At 61.0% G+C, this 21,675-nt stretch overlaps 1 protein-coding gene across 2 annotated transcripts; it reads right to left on the bottom strand.

Annotated features, from left to right (window-relative positions):
• On the bottom strand, positions 1-16,949 carry FRMD1 (FERM domain containing 1). Of its 2 annotated transcripts, none has more exons than XM_036871803.1 (13): positions 16,701-16,949; positions 16,447-16,584; positions 12,266-12,356; positions 7,102-7,181; positions 6,672-6,748; positions 5,537-5,717; positions 5,265-5,420; positions 4,913-4,978; positions 4,372-4,440; positions 3,636-3,810; positions 2,688-3,068; positions 1,283-1,362; positions 1-685 (listed from the first exon to the last, which is right to left on the bottom strand). In XM_036871803.1, the coding sequence occupies exons 2-13, from the start codon at positions 16,576-16,578 to the stop codon at positions 470-472; spliced, it is 1,704 nt and encodes a 567-aa protein (XP_036727698.1). In that variant the 5' UTR covers positions 16,579-16,584; positions 16,701-16,949; the 3' UTR covers positions 1-469. The 2 variants fall into 2 exon arrangements, with proteins under 2 accessions (XP_036727698.1, XP_036727697.1); XM_036871802.1 differs by having other exon boundaries at positions 5,537-5,723; positions 16,701-16,947.
• Between the last annotated feature and the right edge of the window lie 4,726 nt (positions 16,950-21,675).

The raw sequence follows: 21,675 nt of genomic DNA, 5'->3' as shown, positions 1-21,675 counted from the left end.
GGCCGGGCGGTTGGGGACCCCTGAGCTGAGACACCTTCCCTCGAGCGTTAGAGGCTGCACGGCCCACGCGCCACTGCGCAGAGACTGGAGCCCCGGACCTCGGCTTCTGCCTCCTGGAGACGCGGACGGAAGATGCTCGGACCGGCCATAGTCCGAGCAGCAGGGAACGTGAGACCTAGTCGGCACCGCCAGGCCTGACACAGCTGGCTCCACCCCTCAGACAGGTGAAGGTGCAAAGCCGCCAGGTAAAAGGGGCGGTGCCAGAGGCCCCGTTCAGCCTGGCGGTGGGAGGCGGGAGCCTCCAGGGCAGAGAGGGCCGGCGAGACGCGGATGGAGAGATGGACAGAGCCGAGCAGCGTGGACGGAGCCCCGCGTGGATGGAGCGGCGCTGCAGGGACAGAGTGCCAAGTGGGCGGAGCCGTGCGGCGTGGACGGGGCCCTGCGGGGGTGAAGCGGCGCCCCGAGGCGTCTACACCACAAACTCCTCAGGGAGCTGGTCTTCTCCGAGCACGTCCAGGGAGCGGGAGTTCACGGACCTCCTCGGCCCCGGGTCCAGCGCGCGGCGGACGGGGCAGCTGCGCGGGGCGGGGCGCGGGGCCGAGCGCGGGGCGGGCGCGGGGCGCACATCGTCCACGCTGCGGCTGTGCGGGTCCGCGGGGCCGGCTGCCGCCCGGGCCTCCGGCACCTGCAGGGAGAGACCATGAGGCCGTCCTGCAGCCGCCTCGCCCTCCCCTCCACTCTCGCCCCCTCCCGTCCCCGCCCCCGCCCCCGCTGAACTTCAACCTCCTGCCGGCCCCCCCCGCGCCCGCCTGCCTCCCTCTGAGTCAAATCGCACCCTAACATTCACTCTCTTTCCAGGGTCACCACCCGCCCACTGGGGCTCCCCCAGGTCCGCCCTAAGCAAAGCCCGGCACCTCCAGCCCCCCGTCCTCTACCCCACCTCCCAGGGCCACTGGCTTTGGCCCCCCTCCTGCTCCTGGGGGCCGGGGCGCAGCCCCCCAGAGCCCCGCACTCCTGGGGCCCGAGCTGTGCCGGCCTTGTTCACACCGCCCACCGCCTGGGAAGGGGGCGGGGCCGGTGGACACCCCACTCGGCAGGCCGAACTCACAGCCGCGGAGGCCGAGGAGACCCAGCTCCTGACCCGCCTCGCTCCCTAAAGCCTCACGGGTCCCCCACTGCCCGACGGAGTCTCCCGGGGACCCTTGGGCGGGCCTAGGGCCCCTGACCTGACGGGGCACGATGTGGAACAGGGAGCGGCCGCCTGGCCCACGTGGGGACCTACCTGGTGCAGGGCCTCAGCGCTCGGGCCCCTCGTGCTCACCAGCGTGACCCGAACCACGGCCGAGGGCTGCTGGGGAGAGGCTGCGAGGAGGGCGAGGGCACGTGAGCAGGGCCTGGGGACACCCGCCTGCTCCCTGCAGAGGGCAGCCCACCCCAGGGCCCCAAACTCTGGGATGAGACTGGGTGCCTCTGTGGTTCCCGCACCCCTCCTCTCAGGCCTCGGGGTCACAGAGGGGTGGGCTGTGACCTTGGCCTCCTGCCTGCAGGTCATCTGGAACCCCAGACTATCACGCGTGTTCTCCATGTGAGGTGTTGGAGCCCCTTCGAGGAGCGATGGTTTCCGTGGGCGACCCGGGGTCCTCCCCTTAGGTGGTCCCCGCCTGTCCCAGCCTTCTCCCCGCAGGGTCCCCCAGGACCCCACCCACTCCCTGCCCCCCACTCACACTGCCCTGTCCTTCCGTACCGGGCTGCTTTAGTTGTCCAAGTGCTCTGATGTCTAATCAAAGCAGGCGCTTACTGGGCAAACGCCATCTTATCATTATTATTGCTCATACCAGATTGCAGACCACACACTTGGGCAAAACCTCAGAGATGGAGACCGATCTGTCCTTTATCACTCAGAATGTAAAGGTGGACACGGCAGGTTGACCAAAACCACCTGACACTGTGTGATCTTGGGTGACCTTGGGTGACCCTGAATTACTCTGGTTGGTCCTAGGTGATCTTGGGTGACTCTAGGTGACCCTGGGTAGCACTGGGTGATCCTGAATGATTCTGGGGGACCTGAGGTGACCCTGAATGACTCTGGGTGGCCTTGGGTGATGCTGGGTGACCCTGCATAACCTTGGGTGACTCTAGGTGGACCTGGGTGGCCGGGCCCTGAGGCTGGTCCCCACGATTACCCATTGTATCCACTCTCAAAGACGCTGCAGGTGCTCAGGGAATAGCAGAGCCTGCGTAACCTTCCTGGGGTGACAAGGAACCACTTCAGGGCCCCCGCTCCCAGACCTACTGCGGAAGCATCCCTGAGGACAAGGAGCTCATGCTAATCCGGGTGGGTGCTTGGTCCTAGAATGGCTCATAAGTGGCCGACTGTCACGTGACTTCTACTGACCCCCGCGGGTAGCAAGAGAGAAACCTGGCTGAATGCTTTCCGATGGGATCTTACATGAGGGACGCTGGCCAGGTCAGGCTCCCTAGGAGTTACCAGCTGCAGGGGGACTGAAGGACCGCCACCCACCACGTCTTGCAGGGAGGGCCCTGTCCTCCCTCCTCTGCTCCCAGGCCCGGTGGTGGAGGGGCCCCTGTGTAACAAGGTCCCCAAGAACCAGGGTCACGAGCACCCCAGCCTCTCCCGGCACGCACAGCGATGACGCAGCCGGCATCTAGCCAAGCAGCACACGCACCTTCCCCCTGGTCCCGGGTGTCGCCCTCAGGCCCACCTCTGCCACCACCAACTGTGCCACGGCTGCTCTGGCTGGTGCTGGAGCTGCAGGGCGGCTCCTCCCCGCGGAGCGCTGCAGCCCCGACGAAGGGCTCATCCACCGACATCTCCCCCGGCTCCGTGGGCCCCGCCAGCTGGGAGTCGGCCTCGATGCCCGACGAGTGGGAGCTGCAGTGGCTGCCAGACGAGAGGAGTGAGAGGCGGTGCGGGGGACGCCAGCTTCCGTCCCCATTGTCCCCGCTGCCAGCGGAGCCAGGGGACGCCCTGCTGGCCGGGTCCGGGTCCAGGTCCAGGTCCAGCTCCAGCACGTCGCTGATGCAGGACTCCCGGTAGCACTTCTTCTCTGTGTGTGGGGGGAGGGGGGGGGGTGTAAGAACAGCGCTGGAGACGGAGCCGCAAGTGGCCGACAGAGGCCCAGGGGTCCAGCCCACCGCCAGGCCCAGGAAGATGCAGAGTGGGGGGAGGGAAGTGCCACCCAGAGATCAGGACCCCGAGTGTCTGCTGTCATAGCCCAGGCCCCCAGGTGGCATCTGTCCCCAGCAGCCGGTAAACTCCTAACACTCGCCCTCGTGCTCACTGCCCTAGGGCTCTCAGGTCTCAGTGTGAGGGACCCCAAGCAGCCCCCGCAAGCGGGCGTGCACACATGTGCACACAGGCACTCCATGCTCACACACGCATGCGTGCGTTGCCAGGGCCTCCAGGAACCGCCTGGGGGTTACTGCAGCCCTCGCCTCGCCTCCCCCCCGGCCCCCATCTTTAGAATCAGGCCCCAGGAGAGCTGGAGGAGTGGGGTCGCCACCACCCCTTGCCAACCCCCCGGTGGGAAAACAGGGTGCGACGCGGGCTGCCGCGCCCCGAGCGTCCGGCCTCAACCGCAGAGGAGGGGTGGGCGCGGGCGGGACGGCCCCACCTTGGGCCTCCTCCAGCTGCCGCAGCCGCTGCAGCGCGGGCTGCAGGGCCAGGCGCAGCTGGTGGCTGGCGCTGAGCAGGCGCAGCAGGTGGCGGGAGCGCCAGGGGCAGCCCGTGCGGTACACCAGCTTCCGGGCCGCGGGCAGCCCGTCCGGCCAGAGCTCGAACTTCTTGCCCTGAGCGGAGAAGAGACGCTACGTGACGTACCGAGAAAGCCACAGCACAGCATCAGCCAGGCCCTCTGCTGGGGCTGCCCTGTTTCTGTCCTGCCACCTGATTTCTCCTGGGGGAGGGGCCTCAGGGCAGCTGTAACTCGGCGCCCGCCGCGCTGGGCTGGGGGAGGCGGACCCCGTGGCCCACGGCCCTGTTGGGCCCTCGAGTGCAGCCTGCACCCAAGGCCCACCGTCCCTGCCACCTGCCCGGTGCCAGGCCCGGCCCAGGGCGTCTGGATGGAGCACGTCTGCGGCCTCCTCCTCGCCCCCCTTTATTGTCTCCACCCAGGAGCCAGAAGTTCTCCTGGTGACGAGAACCAGGACACCCAGCCTGGCAGGAGGGCACTGCCAGGGGGCGGGGCCGTCTCCACGCGGGACACCCCCCAGGCCTCAGGCTGTGCCTGCACCTCGTGGGCCATGACATGCCTGGTCAGTGTCCTGAAGGACAAGCGTCTGCCAGGCTCCCCTGGGCTCCTGGGGGCTAAGACACCCCCGCCCCCAGCCCCGACCCCATCAGACACGCACCAGAAAGGCCAGCTTCCCGACGTGGTGCCAGGGGAAGTCGTAGAGCAGCTGTGGAATGTGGTTCACCTCCTGCAAGACAGCAGGGCCACGTGCACAGGGCCAGCCGGAGGGAAGCAGCAAGGCCAGCCCCCGTGGGGGAGGGGAGGGGGCGTTAAGGAGAAAGAGGAGGGGGGAGGGGAGGGGCAGGGGGGAGAGGAGGAGGAGGAGGGGAGGGGAGGAGGGGAGGGGAGGGGAGGGGAGGGGAGGGGAGGGGAGGGGAGGGGAGGGGAGGGGAGGGGAGGGGAGGGGAGGGGAGGGGAGGGAGGGGGAGGGGAGGAGGAGGGAGGGGAGGGGAGGGGAGGGGGAGGGAGGGAGGGGAGGGGAGGGGAGGAGGAGGGGAGGGGAGGGGGAGGGGAGGGGAGGAGGAGGGGAGGGGAGGGGAGGAGGAGGGGAGGGGAAGGGAGGAGGAGGGGAGGGGAGGGGAGGAGGAGGGGAGGGGGAGGGGGGAGGAGGAGGGGAGGGGAGGAGGAGGAGGAAGAAGAGGAGGGCCCCTGCTGGTCACCTGATAGACCTGCACTCCTCTGAGGGTCAGTCCCAGGACAATAGTAGGTCGGTCCTCCTTCTTATCCTAAGAGGACACAGACGTTGGCAAGGTCTACAGCCCCAGGCCTGGGGTTGTGGCCCTCCTCGCAGACCCTCGCTGGTGGACCAGGGGTGCCTGAGGGCTGAGGTGGGGTCCCCGGGCCTCCTCCCATTTCCCCTCTGATGCTGGGTCGGGGTCCCAGTCCTAGGACAGCCGTGGGGACTCTGTCCCTCCTGTCCTGGGTCGGGGTCCCGGCCGCCCTGTGGACCCTTGGGGAGGTGCGTCCCGGGCCTGAACCGCCCTCCCCCGCCTGGCGTCCCCGCAGCTGGACCTTGTACAGCCTGAAGAAATGCACGGGCACGTCCTCCAGGCGGCAGGCCTCCCGGATGAAGTGCAGCACGGCCTGCTTGGGGCTCAGGCCCCGCTGCTCGCGGTGCAGGGCGGGCGTGTGCCGGAGGATGTAGGCGCTGCCCCTCTTGGTGATGATCTGGGGAGGGAGCCGCAGGCCATCTGTCCAGCCGGCTCCCCGTCCTCCTCGCCCCCTCTAGCCCGGGGACTCCCCCCGCCCCCGGGGGCGGCGGCCAGGATGGAGAGGGGCCTCACCCACTGCGGGAAGTAGGCCTGCGGCTCAAAGTAGCGGCCCGAGTGTGCCGGCTCGCGGTAATTGCCCAGGTCGGCCTGCAGCCCGTAGGCAGCCAGCAGGAAGTAGGCCTCCTCCCGGTGGGCGCACTGGGACCGCAGCACCCGCTCCTTCAGGTGGCAGTAGTACAGGTGCCTGGCCCTCCTGTCGCTGACAGGCGAGCGGGCTCGGGAGGGCTGTCCCCCTGCAGCCCGCGGCCTCCCACCCCGCCTGTCACCACCCCCCCCCTGCCCACCAGGCCCCGTCTCGTTGCCCCAGGGCCCCAGGACCCTGTAGCGGGGGAGGTTCAGGTGGATGTGCTGCCGCCCCCCAGCTGCTGAGAAGCCAGGTGAGCCTGACTTCGGGCAGGGCTCCTGGGACCCAGGACTCGGCAGACCTGGTTTATAGCCGCTCATTCCCAAGAGACGGGCCCCTTTCTTCTGCTAATCTCCCAACACACACAGGGAGCAGGGCCCCCAGGAAGAACAAGTTCAGATCTTCTAACACTACCACCAGCGACTGGCCCCATAGCACGGGGCAGCCACGCTCCCTCCCCCCAACCTGCCTGTTCTCCCCTCCGAGACTTTTCTAGAACCTTCCCTCCCCCCAGCTCTCTGCCTGGGGAGGCTTGTGGGGACCCCGGCCCGCTTGCACCTGTTCAGGGGATTCCTGGGACCCGGGTCCTGCTTACCCGCCCCCGGTCTGGGCTAACTCAGTTCCTGGGGAGCCCCAGGGTCTGTATTTTCCCACATGCTCTGGTGGGGTTCTCTCGGGAAGGTAGCCCCAGGAACTCAGAAGGAGGCCCTCCAGGTGTGCCAGCCTGGGGCCCTTTCCCATCCGGGCGGGGCACCAGCAGCTGGGCATGCAGCCCAGAGTAGGAGGATGGTCCCCACTTACACAGGAATCCGCAGACCCGCCAACGCACACCTGGGAAAAACCCCACCCTAGGGCATAAAAATACCCGTGTTTGAAACACTCTCTTGTTTCTGCCCTAGTCTTTACATGTTGGTTAATTAAAAAGAATGGCTGCGCCTCTATCCCCCAAGCAACAGCGATACCGCATCCTGACAGGTGGTCACCCTTCCGGGAACGTGCCAGAGAACCAGCGAGCAATTTTACCTGATAAGCCTTCCATTTTCCACGTAGTACTGCACCCTGAGGAAGGCCACGAAGGGGGCACCGGGCCTGCCGCTTCCCTGGGGGTGGAAGGGTGGAGAGAAGGCGGTACTGAAACCTGGGGGGAGGGGGCTGACCCCCGGCTGGTGCTCAGGAGGGAGCCATCACCTCCGTCACTTCAGACCCAGCCCGAGGCCACAGCTCAGGTCCGTACTGCAGGGCAGTCCATGATTTTATGTCACTTTGTTAAAGGAAAAGCTGAGCAAATGTCCAGAACACTCAAGGGCATGCACCTGCACCCACGTGGCTGGCTTCCCTGCGCCCGGCAGACTCCGCACCGGGACCTGGGGTGGGGGGCGGACCCCCCCGGGGGCCAGCAGCTGGGCCTCCCGGGCCCCTCCACCCTGCCCTCCCACCTGGCAGTTTAGCTCACTCTATGCATTTCTCTCTTCCAGTCCTTTGAGAAGTATTTGCTGAGCTTCTGCTCCAAATCCATGAAGACGTGCTCGCTGTCTACAAAGAGAAGCAGGGCCTGGAGCAGAGCGTGCTGGGAGGGGCCCATGTGCGACCAGTCACACGTGGTGGCCTCCTCGGGGTGGCAGGCTGAAGGAGCGTGTCTCCTGACGTGCAGGCTTTACCGGGTGGTTTTCCAAAGTGTGGAATCTTTAGATACTGAAACCTAGACACTGACATCGCGATGGCACTGGAGCTGGTACTTGCCGGGGGCGCGACCGTCGGAAAGGGTCTTCCTTCCTCCCAACAGCCCCTCTCCCAGCTGCAGACCGAGTCCTTCGAAACTGGAAAGGCCTATAAACCTGGGACCAAGCTCCCCAACTTCAAGTCAACAACCAGGTTAACGTGGTCACGCTGGGAATGGTCACGGGGGACCCTTCTTTCCAAATTCTACGCTCTGTGTTTTCGGACTATTACGACCACGTGTTTCCTTTGTAAGCTGGAGAAAAATGAGATTATTCTAGAGAGGAGTGTGGGGCGGGCCGGCCTCCATCCGTTACCGTCGGGCTCAGCTCCAGAACCGGTGACTCTCAGGGCCTCGACTGCGCCACCTGCAGGCCCCTCTCTGACGACAGCAGGACAGCCTGACCCCTCCCAGCTCCAGGAGGCCGCCTTGGAGGGTATAGGCAGGGCGGTGCCAGGGGACCAGGACGGGGCCCGCCACACCGCTCAGCAGCCCCCGCCTCAGGAGGCGTGAGCCTGCCGTGTGCAGGCTCTGGGCTTGGGACCCTGAGCCAATCCCCGCACCCTCGCGTCCTCAGCACCTCGGCTGTATCTATGCTCACTTTGCAGAGGAGGAAACCGGGCCTTGCAGAGGCTAGGAAACACGCCAGTCACACAGCTAATAAAGCCCTGGTAGGGGTCCTAGGGTAAGCCCCACCCCACCCCCAGGCCAAGGACCCTCGAAGCCCGGGGTCAGCAAAGGAGGGCCCTGGGCCAAGCAGAGCTCAGCCGGGCTCCTCTGTCTACGTAACGTCTGTAGCCGCTTTCATGCTGCAAAGCCAGAGGCGCTCACTATCTGGCCCCGTACAGGAAGTGTGCCCACCTCTGCTCTGAGCAAGCACTGCTTTTCATTCATCTAGACCATCCTCTGCGGCCGGGAGGCTCCCCCAGGGTGGTCGGAGCCCACAGGCTTAGCCATCGCATGCCGTCTGACCTTGGTGGTGCTGTTAAAGGATCGGGGTTTTGTCTAAGGAGCCCGCATGTGGGAACAGGAGTGAAAAGCCAAGCCCGCCTTGCAAGGCGCTGCAAGGGCCCTTTTTCGCACATGATTATCTAAATCACCTTCCTGCTCCTTCCAACCTCCCCCCCAAATTCACAATAAAGAATAGAAAGAAACAAACCACCTTCAGCTTAGGTTCAAGCTCTAGAAGAAAAGTCTTGACAGCGTCACTAACCTAGACGACAAAGGCACTAGAAACGGATCGAATGTGTTGTTTCTCAAAGTCGTCCACTAGCCCCCCAGCTGCAGCCCACCCGCTGGACGTGGGCTTCCAGCACTGCCCACCTGAACCCACGGGCCAATCTCGCACCACTAGAAGTAGGGCCCAGACGTGGCGTCGGGTGACGGACACGCCCGGGGCCAGGCCTGGGGTATGTGATGCTGTCCCACCCAGAAGGCTGATTGGAGTGACTGAGCCGTCCAGCCAACCTCCGGGACAGGGAAGTGTGGGGTGAGAGACAGTTTAGGTGATGCTGGGAGGAAACGGGACCCTAGAGTGTGGGGCTGCCAGCGGGACAGTGGACGCACTGGCCTCAGCAAGCCACTGGCACGAAAAAGGGGAGGGGTGTCAGGAGCCGCATGTGTCCCCAAATTCTTATGTTGGAGCCCAAACCCCCAGGACCTCACAGTGTGACTGTATTTGGAGCTGGGCCTTCTCAGAGGTGATTAAGTGAAAATGAGGTCACTAGGGTGGATCCTGTTCCGGTGGGACTGGTGTCCACATAAGAAGAGGGGCTCAGACACAGGTCTGCACAGAGGGACGGCCACGTGAGTTCCAGGGGAGAAGACGGCCAAGCACACGCCGAGGAGAGAGGCCTCAGGAGGCACGGCCCCACTGACCCCGGGATCTCAGACCTCTAGCCTCCAGAGGTCTGTTGCGAGACAACAGGTTTCTGTCGTTTAAGCCGCCTGGTCTGAGGTACCTGTTACCTGAGGCCCAAGCAGGGTGCACAGAAGCTGCCCCTGACCCTAAGACGTTTCGGGACAAGGTGACAAAAACACAACGCGGGGACGTTATTTGGGTCCTTATTCTTACAAAACAGCTATAAAAAGACATTTCCGAAACAACTGGGAAATTTGAATATCAAGCAAATATTAAATAATATCAAGAAATTGTTAATTCTGTTGGGTGTACAAATGGCATTGTGGCTATTTAAGAAAATATTCTCTTTCAAGAGATATGTAAAGAGTATTTAGGGATGGAATAGCATGAAGACTGGGATTTATTTTAAATAATCAGCAAAACATTCAGGGTTCAATGGAGCAGGTATGGCAAAAGGCTGGCAATTGCTGCATGCTGTTTTCTCTACTTTCATGGGTGTCTCAAAATTCTCAAAATACTTTTTCAGTAAAATGAGCATTGCACCTCTCCTCTATCCTGCAGGGCTACCAGGACGGGGGGCTGGCTGCGCGTCCCTCCGTCCTGGGCAGAGGGAGACTGGGGTGGGCCTGTGAACCCCACCGGCCCCCCTGCTTCCTCCTCTGAGACCTCCTTGCTCCGGTGGCCAGCCTGCCACCCCTCCCCCGACGTCCCTCTATTATTTTACTGCCGGTGGCCGGGCTTCAGGTCCATCCTCACTCCTGCGTCTGGAGCCCCCAACGTGCCCACCCACTGAGTCTGAGCCCGCCTGCACGTCCCACACCCAGACCCCAGCGGGGCCTCGGAGGGTCAGGTTGTGGCGGCACTGCACCTCAAGCCCTGGCGGGGGGACCCAAGGGCTGGCGGCTGTCCTGGACCAGAGAGGCCCGGAGTGGCACACACCCTCAGCTAAGCCACCTCGAGATGCTCCAGAGGCCCAGGCTCCCAAGTGACAAAGCTCAGGAGGAAGAAGGGACCACTGAACCCAACCACCGCGTCCCAGGGGTAGGGCGCCCCCCAGAGCCTGCGACCCCCCCTCCCCCCAGGGCTCCGGGTCTCAACGAGTGTCCGCATGAAGTCACCACGTGTGTGCGTCCCCTGTCTCTGCTTTACCGCCCGCGTGTGCCCGGTCCTACGCCATGAGGCCTGTGCCACGAAGTGAGCGGGTCCCGCCACCTACGCCAGCCCCCCGCTCAGCCTCCACCAGGCCCACCAGGACCCTCTCTGGAACGATGGGGACTTCATTTCCATGAGGTGGGAAACTTCTAGAACAAGACGACAGACTTGTTGAGGAATAAGCACTGGCAACCCCCTCCTCCCCCAAACGAATCAAACTCCTTAGAAACGCCCGCGTCCTGATTGGTTGTCTGCGAGGACCAGACACAAGGCGGCAGCGTCCAACGGCTAAGACGGCGATTCTGGACAGAAGTGTAAACTGGGGCAAAGCTACCCATTAACTGAGCTTTCCCGGCAAACCGGGAAAAGTCCACTAATATTAAAATTTAACCCAAAGCTGCTACTCTAGGAAGTGAACCCCATGCTGGGCGCCGGGCCCCCTGCCTGCAGCACCGTCTTACCGAAGTCCCTGATTCCGTCCGGGGCCCGGAACTGGGGAGCTCTTTCCTGACAGACAGGAGAAAAGGCGGTTGTCTTGAGCTCTACCACCTCCCCCGGGCCAGCCTGGGGGTCCCACACGGGACACCCCAAGTCCACGCCAGGGGGCTCACGGCGGGGTCTAGGGGCAGGAATTCCCATCGGGACCTTGACTTGTGACCCCACCTCATCCTCCTTCTCCTCCCTGCTTGCTCCGCGCCTCCCCCACCGCCCCCCAAGCCCCTAGGCACTCGGCCTCCGGGAGTCCCAGGGCTCGGCTCTCAGCCACGCTGAGATGAAATTACAAGCTGCAAAGAGAGCCTGGGGAGGACGGGAGTCGCACCAGTGACAAGCCCGGGGCCTCCATCTCTGTGCTCGGGGCCCGGGGCCTCCATCTCTGTGCTCGGGGCCCGGAGGGGTCAGGCGGCCCAAGCACGGAATCCTCTCTGCGGCTGGGACTGAGGGAACCCACGTGGGACGAAGGCCTGGGTCATCACGCGGGGGCCACCATGGGATTGTTTCCCTCGGAGAAACGCTTACAAATCGGCAGGACACACTGCACGGACGGCCGAGGGAGAGGCCGGGTCCTCAGAGCCCATGTCCCCCTGGGGTCTCCCCATCTCACTGGGCCCCCACCTGGACGCCTGCCTGGGGTGCGCGGGCTGGGGGATCCAGGCAGAGGGTCAAGCTCCCCGGCTCTGCCCTGTGCTCGTCCACTGAGCCCGGGGGCCTGGAGGGAGCCTGGGACGGGGGGACAAGGCGGCCGCCCCACCTCGTCTGCCAGCACTGCCCCTCCTCACGCCAGGGTTCCACGGAGGCTCCATCTGACCCACGGCTCTGAACTGGGCCCTGCACACCAGCAGGGCCAGGGCTTCCAGAAAGCAAGCTTCCAGCCTGCTCACCCTCTCCCTCCAGAGGAGGGGAGTGTGCAAGTGTATATGTGTGTGTGTGCATGTGTGCACCAGTGTGAGAGCATGTAAATACGTGTGAGTGTGTGCCTGTAAGTGTGAATAAGTATGTGAGGGTATGAGTGTGCCAGCATGTGTGTATGTAAGTGCGCACGTGAATGTGTAAGTATGTAAATATGTGAGACAGTGTGCACGAGTGTGATTATGTTTGTGTATTATGTGTGCGTGTGAATACTTGAATATGTATATGTGTGCCTGAGTGTGCATGTGTGTGAATGTGTAAGTATGTAAATATTTGCATGTGTGAGCATGAGTGCACGTGCCTGTGCTCCGGTGCAGTGAGGGGGAATCACCCAGATACCCTGGTGCCCTTGGAACACATGGGCACCAGGCGGCACCAGGCAGAGGCCTGGGGTCTCCTTCAGACTCAGCCCCAAGCACCCGCCCTCCCTGCCCTGGGAGGGGCCCGGGGGCCCAGGGTCGTCGGGCAACACTTGCTTACTTCTTATCACACTGAGGCCAAAGAAGTGGGCTTCTCTGATGCCGGCCAGGTCGCACACCTGCTGGAAGAGCTCGTGCCCGGTGGCCTGCACCTGCGATAGAGATGGGAGGTGCTCAGGGCGCCGAGCAGGGCGACCCCTGGAAGAGGAGGGAGTCCAGAGGAGGGTCCACCAAGCCGGGCTGGTGGGCAGGGGGTCTGGCTCAGCGGGCTTCCCGCTCAGCAGAGTCAGGGCTCGGGGTCCCTGGTCACTCCTCAGGCTGACGGCTAGAAGTCCCCCCAACGCAGCGGGCCGCCTGTGAGAGGGTGGGACCCTCACGAGGGCGGGGGTGGCGTGCCCAACCCCAGGACAGGAGGCTGCTCCCTGCAAGGACGGGGTGTGGGAGGCTCCGCCCCCAGGAACCCCACCGGGCTCTCTCCTCACCCTAAGCCAGCATCGCTAGGCGACTCCTGAAAGCGGGGCTGGCGTCTGGGCACCCCTGAAAGGGGCGTGTGCTGCAGGGGAGGCCCATGTCTCCCCACGCCCCACTTCTGCCACAGCAGCCGTCCTGCCTCACAGGGACCTCCTGCCGGGCTTCAGGGCCCAGGCCGAGCCCCCAGCGCCGTCACCTCCCCGCCCCTCCCCGCTCCCACGTGGCCCCAGTCCTGGGTGTGCGTCCACGCCTGCACGAGTGAGGTCGCTCTTCCGTCGGTGTGTGTACACGGAAGGGCGGGCTCTCTCCCTCAACACAACTATTAGCCAGTCGGCTTTCCATCACCCACAAATGCTTCATTACGCCTAAAACGTTAACAACAGCCTTATATCAGCCATCCCACACGTTCAAATTTCCGGTTGTCTCACAAACGTCAACGTCTTCATGCTTTGTTGATTTGAATCCAGACTCAAGGAAGGCCCCACCCCGGGACCCTTCCCCGGCCGTTGATTTGTTGGGCACACAGGGTCCTTTATCCCGTAGCCGACACATCTCCCTGGTGGGTCTGGCCCTCCGTCCTCTGTGCTTCCTGGGCCGGTGGTTGGTCCCCACAGGCCTACGTTGCCGCCTGGCGCCTGTGTCCGTGTGTGAGAGGCCGGCTGCTGGAGGCTCGGGTTCACCGAATGGAGACCCATTTACGGGGGCAGCTGAGGGGCTGGAGTGCGACAGCCCCGCGGCCCGGCTCCGGCAGCCTGAGGACGCTGGTCGCAGGCTTCCCGGGGACGGGCGGAGCTCCAGTGACTCTGGGAGTCCCGCTTCTTAGTGGTCAGTGCCCGGGAGGCCGGCCTTGTCATCGTCCATCTGGTTTGGTGAGGGACAAGCCCTCCGCCCGCGATGACGGTGACGCATATTCGCAGCAAGGCTTTTCCCAGCCCATGGCTTCCTAATGCTTGGTGTGAAGACGCACGTGGTACAGTTAAATACGGGGTCCTCCCTCGCTGCTAGCCCATTGCACACGCCCCGGAAGTAACTTGGCTCCGCTGGCTCCGAGTTGCAGGGCCAGGAGGGCGAGGCCGCAGGCGCTGGAGGCTGGCTCCGTGGGCCCCGTCGCAGCCGAGATCCACGTCTCCATCTAGAGGGTTCAGCTCTGCTCTGGATGCACGGTCCTTCAGGACGACCTTCCCGTGAATTTCACCGAGGAACCAGGCTCACGTAGAGCAGGGCCAATGCCTCAGCACCTCCCCTCCCCCCCCCCACCCGCCCCAAGTCCCCTTGCTGCACCCTCCCCGTGGCACAAGGCACCTCTAAGGACACAGCAAACCCCCGGAAAACCCATCGATCAGCTCCAGCATCTCATCGCTGGATGGGGACGCCGAGGCTTGGGGGCCTTGACTCCAGTACAGAAGTGTGTCCCTGAGCAGAGGAGAAATTCCCAGGACTCAGACAAGACATTCCCAGGAGCCATGGGGCATCTCATACCCTTTCCGCCCCCTCCCAAAGGCAGCCCCAAACCAGCCCTGCAGCGACCAGCGCTCTTCACCAGACCCCTCCCACTTCAAGTGCTGCGTTTTCATAAACCACAGTTAACCTTCAATGAGGTTACCCCCCTCCCCCAGGGGCCAGCCAACTTTCTAGGCGCTTTCCGTTGCCTCTCAACTCAACTAAGACAGGCAGACAAGGTGAGAGTGGAAGGAAAGACAGACAAAGAGATTCCATCTTCCTCTGATTGGGCCCTAGACAGCCCGAGCGTCCGCGATGGCTGAACACATGAGATAGACGTTTCCACGTGGACGTTAGCTTCCTGAGTTCTCCGTCCCCCTCGCACCCTGCCCCCCGCGTTCCCAGAAATAGGAACTTATTTCTCACAGTCAGCTACGTCCATCAGGAACACTCCCTTCACAGGCCAAATGGGAGGGCTGACCCCTCCCCAGCACGCCACCAAGACGGGGCCTGGGGCTCCAGAGCACAGGAGCCCATGGCCTGTCCAGCTCTGCTGCCCTGGCTCTGCTCCCCTGCGGGCAGGGGGCTACACCTGCAGCGAGAGCGCAGACGGGCTCTGGAACCAGGCGGCCTGGGCTGCAGCCCCAACTCAGCACCGAGTGCTCGCCAACTCTGGGGCTCAGTGCCCCCGTCTGTGAGATCAGACCAACGGGGGGCAGGGCCCCGGCTGCGCGTGGAGAGGGCTAAGGGAGGGGGCAGAGCCGGACACGGGGGGGCACCAGTCAGCACAGGAGGGGCTGCTCCGGGCCGAGATGGGGAAGAGAGGCCTCGATCTCAGCTCAGACACGCCCAGAAGGCCACCGCGACCGAGCTCCAGAGACCGCCTGGCACCGGAGGACTCAGGCCACTTCATTTCCTCTCGGGCAACTGGAATGAGGTGGAAAGACGTCAAACTCCCGGCTGGAAGCGACCTGGCCCTGCACTGACCCACTAGACGCCCCGTGTCCCGAGGGCCGGAGCTGGGGCGCAGGCAGCCGCGGTGCAGGCTCTGAGTCGCCGCGGAGCACAGCGGCGGGCCCACAGCGTGGCCGGCTTGTCCGGTGTATCCCCGCGGGTGTCTGTGCTCAGGCCAGGCCCCGCGCACCCCTACAGCTGCTGTACAGAGACGGGGGCTCCCCTCCCCGGCTCACCGTACCCCTGCTCCCCGGGAAGTCCCGTCGGGGAGGGTCCCTGCGGGGCCGGGAGTCCCTGCGCGGCCAGCGTGCAGCCCCTCCCTCATTCCGGGCTCTCCTTCACAGGGAGGGAGGAGCAGCGGGGCCGGGGCACCTGCGGGGCACCTGTGTCAGCGGTGCTGGCTGACACAGGTCGCCCTGAAGACGTCTGCGTGACAACTGCTGTCCCTGGGGTGGCTGGGGGCCGGGGGAAGGCGGCAAAGGCGAGCTTCGTCCCCAGGGGTGCACTGGTGCTCGCAGACAAAGTGTCATTCAGAGTCGGGCACACGCCACCTCTGTGATGAGGCTTCTTAGCTAATGGCTCTGACTTCAAACAGCTGCCTTGTCTGGTGGGAGTTTGCAGGAGTCACATGCTTCCTAAAGAGAGCCTCCATCCTGCACCTGCGCCTGGGTGTCACCCTGCGTGTGGAGTGAATCCATGGATTCCTAAGCGACAATTCACATCTCCCCTGAAAGGACAACCTGAGTCACGTGGCCACCAGCTAGAGGCCAAGCAGGGTCTCTCACGGACACTGTCGAGCGAACCCCTGCTCCGCTGTCCCCCAGCCCAGCGCTTAGGGGCTGCCCTTCCCAGGGAAGGCGGGAGCCACCTTCTTGGGAGGACAGACCCGCGGTCTCGCCCCTCCAGGCAGGACCTCACGGTCACCCGCAGACAAGGTGTGGGCGGCCTGACTCCCGTCTGCCGGGTCAGAATCTGGTTCCCTCAGCAGCTTTAGTGTTTATTGCAGGCCGAGGACGCAGCTGCCCTCAGACCCACCCCCGCCCGGGTCACGGGAAGAGGCTCCAGAAGGGATGGGCCCCTCGGAACAAAATCAGCCCACGCGGGCGCCGGACGCTGCGGACTGTGTCTGGCCTGGGCCACAGCCGGGGGCTACAGACCGAGGGACACACACTGTGTAAAGGTGGCCAGAGCCAGCGTCCGTTTCTCTAAGCTGGGGGGCAGTGGTGTGATTAGAACACAGTGCGGGCCCAGAGGGCAGGCCCGCCAGCACACTGGCCCCATGTGGTCCCCACGGCCACCGCTCACACATGGCCCGGCTCACCCCATGGCCCCTGCTGCCCCCCTGCTGTCGCCCACCCGGCTCTCCTCCGCGCTCACCCCCATGACCAGCCGCAGCCGTTCCCGTGTGGGGAGCAGCACCAGGACGTCCCTGTGCTCCGCGGGCATCTCGCCGTCCCGGGGCCACTTCCACCAGCCGCACATGGGGTCTCGGGACCAGGAGCCCTCCATCCCCTCCTGTGGGAGAGAACTCGTCAGGGGTGCGGTCCCGGAGGGACAGGACCACGTATCACCATGTGTGGGCCCTCTTCCACCGGCCGGACACAGGTGCGACCCTGCACCCCCAGACTCACCCAGCTCCGGGCTTCCTGGGACAGGCACCTTGCTGAGCTCCAGGCTGGGAAACCGCCCGCGGTGGAGCCCGGCCAAGGTCCAGGGTCATAAATAGCCGGCTACGTGCAGGTTGATTGGAATGCAAATAAACAACGCGCCAGGCTGGCACCGCCCAGCTCCAGCTAAGCCAGCTCCCCCATGTACCGCCTTCTCCTTTTCAGGGACCGAGAGTAGGGCCACCCGAGGCCCTTGGCACAGACCCCGGAACCAGGGCTGCTGTGGAGGGCACTGGAGGAGCTGGAGCTCGCCCGGGTCCCCACTGCAGCCCCTCCCACTCGCGTCTGGAAATGAATCCCGAGGTAGCAGACAAGGTAGCAGACACCGGTCCCCAAACACGGTCTCCCTGAAGGCCTGCTCTGATCCCTTTGGGCCGAGATCACAGCCTCCTGCCGGGCCCTGAGCCAGTGAACTGCTGAGCTCGTGAGCTCTGACCCGCGGGGAGGAGCAGTGCCAAAGGGCGGGGCCCCTGGAGCCCCCTGAATGCGGTTTCTGCTCCCACAGGCCGGCCGGCACCCCCGTGTTTCCATTACGGGGTGAGCCTGGAAGGGTCCCGAGCTGTCCCCCTTCGAGAGGGACTCCAAGAGGCTTTTATTTGGCAAACACAGGAAGCTCCTCGACGGGCAGCTGGGCAGGTCCTAGGGAATCCGGTTCCCGCTGTCCCTATGTCTGGCCCTATGGGGTTGGAAGGTGGGGAACACAATGGAGAGAAGGAGACCTCTTCCCGGCTCTATCTGACTGTGATTCCTGCCCCCCCCCACCCCCCCGCCCAGCTGTACGGGTCACACATGAATCTGAAGAGGCTTCCGCCCTATCTTTTTCTCTCCAGGGTGAATGCAAAATTATTCTCTTCCGAGATGTGTGTGTCCTTTTTACCGGCAACTTAATGATTTTTAAAATGGCCAAAGAGCCTGAAAACAGATGCCGTATCCCGTGATCCCCTGCACGTGCACCCCGGTTGCTCAATTCACTGGCCGAGATGTCCTGTGATCCACTGATGAGAGGTCCCTGGTGCTCCTGCTGTAAGGAGCAAACAGGGAGGATGTGAGGTGACCGGGCAGCTGCACAAAGCGTGGGCACACACATACACACACACACACACACACACACACAGAGGAACCCCGAGGTGGTGGACGGAGGGACACGGAAGTGGGGCTTCTCCCGAGGAAGGTGCCAGGGACAGACGTCAGCCCCTGCTGGGCAGTCAATGATCCACAGCCGAGATGCTCGGCCCCAGGTTTGCTCCTCTGACCAGCACTGGGTGACGGTGCCTCACTTGCCTGTTCGGTGCTGGCTGTGTCGTAGGTGACAGTTGGCAAAGGAGCTCCAAACACCTCCGGTGACGAAAAGGAAAAGAAAGGCTGCTTCTTGTTGATAAATGCTCCACCTTGCATCACGTATCAGGTATCAGGGCAGTGGGTGCACTTCCTGGAGAGGCTGCAGAGGGTCTGCACCAGGTGCCCCAGGGCCCCCTTCCACCAGCCAAGGACCCCTGTCCTCTGGCTTCTCAGGAAGGTGGGAGTGAGATAAACACACTTCAAACACTCGTGTCTTCAGCAAACATCATTCTCAATGGTGAAAAAGTGAAAGCATTTCCTTTAAGATCAGGAGTAAGACAAGGTTGTCCACTCTCACCACTCTTATTCAACATAGTTTTGGAAGTCCTAGCCACGGCAATCAGAGAAGAAAAAGAAGTAAAAGGAATATAAATTGGAAAAAAAGAAGTAAAACTGTCACTGTTTGCAGATGACATGATACTATACATAGAGAATCCTAAAGATGCCACCAGAAAACGACTAGAGCTAATCGATGTATTTGGTAAAGTTGCAGGATACAAAATTAATGCACAGAAATCTCTTGCATTCCTATACACTAACAATGAAAGATCAGAAAGAGAAATTAAGGAAACAATCCCATTCACCATTGCAACAAAAAGAATAAAATACCTAGGAATAAACCTACCTAAGGAGGTAAAAGAGCTATACTTGGAAAACTATAAGACACTGATGAAAGAAGTCAAAGATGACACAAACAGATGGAGAGATATACCATGTTCGTGGATTGGAAGAATCAATGCTGTGAAAATGACTATACTACCCAAAGCAATCTACAGATTCAATGCAATCCCTATCAAATTACCCATGGCATTTTTCACAGAACTAGAACAAAAAAATCTTAAAATTTGTATGGAGACACAAAAGACCCCGAATAGCCAAAGCAATCTTGAGGGAAAAAAACAGAGCCGGAAGGATCAGGCTCCCTGACTTCAGATTATACTACAAATCTACAGTAATCAAGAGAGTATGGTACTGGCACAAAAACAGAAATATAGATCAGTGGAACAGGATAGAAAGCCCAGAGATAAACCCACGCACCTATGGTCAACTAATCTATGACAAAGAAGGCAAGGATATACAATGGAGAAAAGACAGTATCTTCAATAAGCGGTGCTGGGAAAACTGGACAGCTACATGTAAAAGAATGACATTAGAACACTCCCTAACACCACACGTGAAAATAAACTCAAAGTGAATTAAAGACGTAAATGTAAGACCGGACACTATAAAACTCTTAGAGGAAAACATAGGCAGAACACTCTATGACATAAATCACAGCAAGATCTTTTTTGACCCACCTCCTAGAGTAATGGAAATAAAAACAAAAATAAACAAATGGGACCTAATGAAACTTAAAAGCTTTTGCACAGCAAAGGAAACTATAAACAAGACGAGAGGACAACCCTCAGAATGGGAGAAAATATTTGCTAACGAATCAACAGACAAAGGGTTAATCTCCAAAATATATAAACAGCTCATGCAGCTCAATATTAAAAGAACAAACAGCCCAATCCAAAAATGAGCAGAAGATCTAAATAGACATTTCCCCAAAGAAGACATACAGATGGCCAAGAGGCACATGAAAAGCTGCTCAACTTCACTAATTATTAGAGAAATGCAAATCAAAAACTACAGTGAGGTATCACCTCACACCGGTAAGAATGGGCTTCATCAGAAAATCTACAAACAGCAAATGCTGGAGAGGGTGTGGAGAAAAGGGAACCCTCTTGCACTGTTGGTGGGAATGTAAACTGATACAGCCACTATGGAGAACAGTAAGGAGGTTCTTTAAAAAACTAAAAATAGAATTACCATATGACCCAGCAATCCCACTACTGGGCATATGCCCTGAGAAAACCACAATTCAAAAAGACACATGCACCCCAATGTTCATTGCAGCACTACTTACAATAGCCACGTCATGGAAGCAACCTAAATGCCCATTGACAGACGAATGGATAAAGAAGATGTGGTACATATATACGATGGAATATTACTCAGCCATAAAAAGGAACGAAATTGGGTCATTTGTAGAGACGTGGATGGAGATAGAGGCTGTCATACAGAGTGAAGTAAGTCAGAAAGAGAAAAACAAAAATTGTATATTACCGCATATATGTGGAACCTAGGAAAATGGTACTGATGAACCAGTTTGCAGGGCAGAAAGTGACACAGATGTAGAGAACAAACGTATGGACACCAAGGGGGGAAAGCAGTGGGTTGGTGGTGGTGGGATGAATTTGGAGATTGGGATTGACATGTATACACCAATAGGTATAAAATAGATAACTAATAAGAACCTGCTGTATTAAAAAAATAAAATGAAATTCAAAACGAAAAACCACTCGCGTCTTCTGAGCTGGGTGGGTGCTCAGGTGGGAAGCGGCCGCCTGCTGAGGGTCTGTGGTTCCAGGTCTGGGGGGAGGGCCACCCCTGCACTGGGCCGCTGCCCCGCGATCCCTTCTCTGCGCAGCCTGCCTTTCTCTGGATGATGGTCTTTGTCCTCTAGCATGAGATGGACCTGCCAGGAATGTTCTAGAAATGAAGCTTCTGAACCATAAGCCCATAAAGAACAGGTGTCACAAAACAACGCAGGAAAACCATTCAGCAATAAAAGGGAGCAGAGTACTGGTACGTGGACAAACGTCAAACAGTCACGCGACCCGAAGAGCACATCTTACATGATTCCATGAAATGTCCAGAAGGGGCAACATCCACAGAGGCAGGAAGCAGGTGCGCGACACCTGGGGGGAGGAGCCGCACACAGCGTGGGGACGTGCCACAGCAGACGGTGGAGGCTGCACAGTCCTAAGTTTACCAAAACTCACTCAATTGGTCACTGAAAAGGAATGTATTTTACAGTATGTAAATCCTGCCTCAATAAGGCTACTAAAATACATGTTATAAAATAGTAGAAAACCACAGAAAGTCATCAATCGATGGCACGGAATGCAACGCAACCATCTGCCGGAAATGCCCCTTCCAGCAGGTGTGTGTGCGCGTGTGCGTGCACCGCGTGTGTGAGTGTGCACACGGGCGTGTGCGCGTGCGAGTGCCCTGACGACAGGCTCTCCTGCACCGTCAGTACCGCGTGTGGACCCTTCCCCGTGTGCCTCGCCTGCCCTTTACGGAGCCGGTCCTGAGGGTCGCAATGGCCCATTTCAGGGACAGGGGATCTGAGTTCAGGGGTCAGAGCTGCTTAGTTAGCGGTCGTGGGGGGGGGGCCCGCCTGCCTTCCGCCCCACCGCTACGCCCACGTGCACTTTGCCCACTCCCTCTGGTGCGCCTCCGGCCTGACCCATCCCACGTCCGGTGAAGAGCCCAGCCCAGCCCAGCCGCCCTGGGCCGTTCTCACACCGCTTCTTAAAGTGCTTCTTTCATTCTCGCCTTTCCTGAAAAGGCGGTTGGCCAGATGCAGCGTATTTTGCTCATTTTATCCGTAGGGAGCATGAGGCACAGAGAAGCCAAGTGCTGCACAGGGCCCCTGGCTGCAGCGTCTCTAAGACGCCCCCAGAGTCACATGACAAGCGCTCATTCTCATGGACGGGTCCAGGGTGACTCCCGCACTCGGGAACGACAGACTCAGCGTTTGGGGATGCGC

The sequence above is a fragment of the Balaenoptera musculus genome, chromosome 12 (assembly GCF_009873245.2).
Source record: "Balaenoptera musculus isolate JJ_BM4_2016_0621 chromosome 12, mBalMus1.pri.v3, whole genome shotgun sequence".
In the NCBI taxonomy this organism is placed as follows: domain Eukaryota; kingdom Metazoa; phylum Chordata; class Mammalia; order Artiodactyla; family Balaenopteridae; genus Balaenoptera; species Balaenoptera musculus.
The sequence above is the reverse complement of the archived record's forward strand: the minus strand, read 5'-3'. Positions and strand labels throughout refer to the sequence as shown.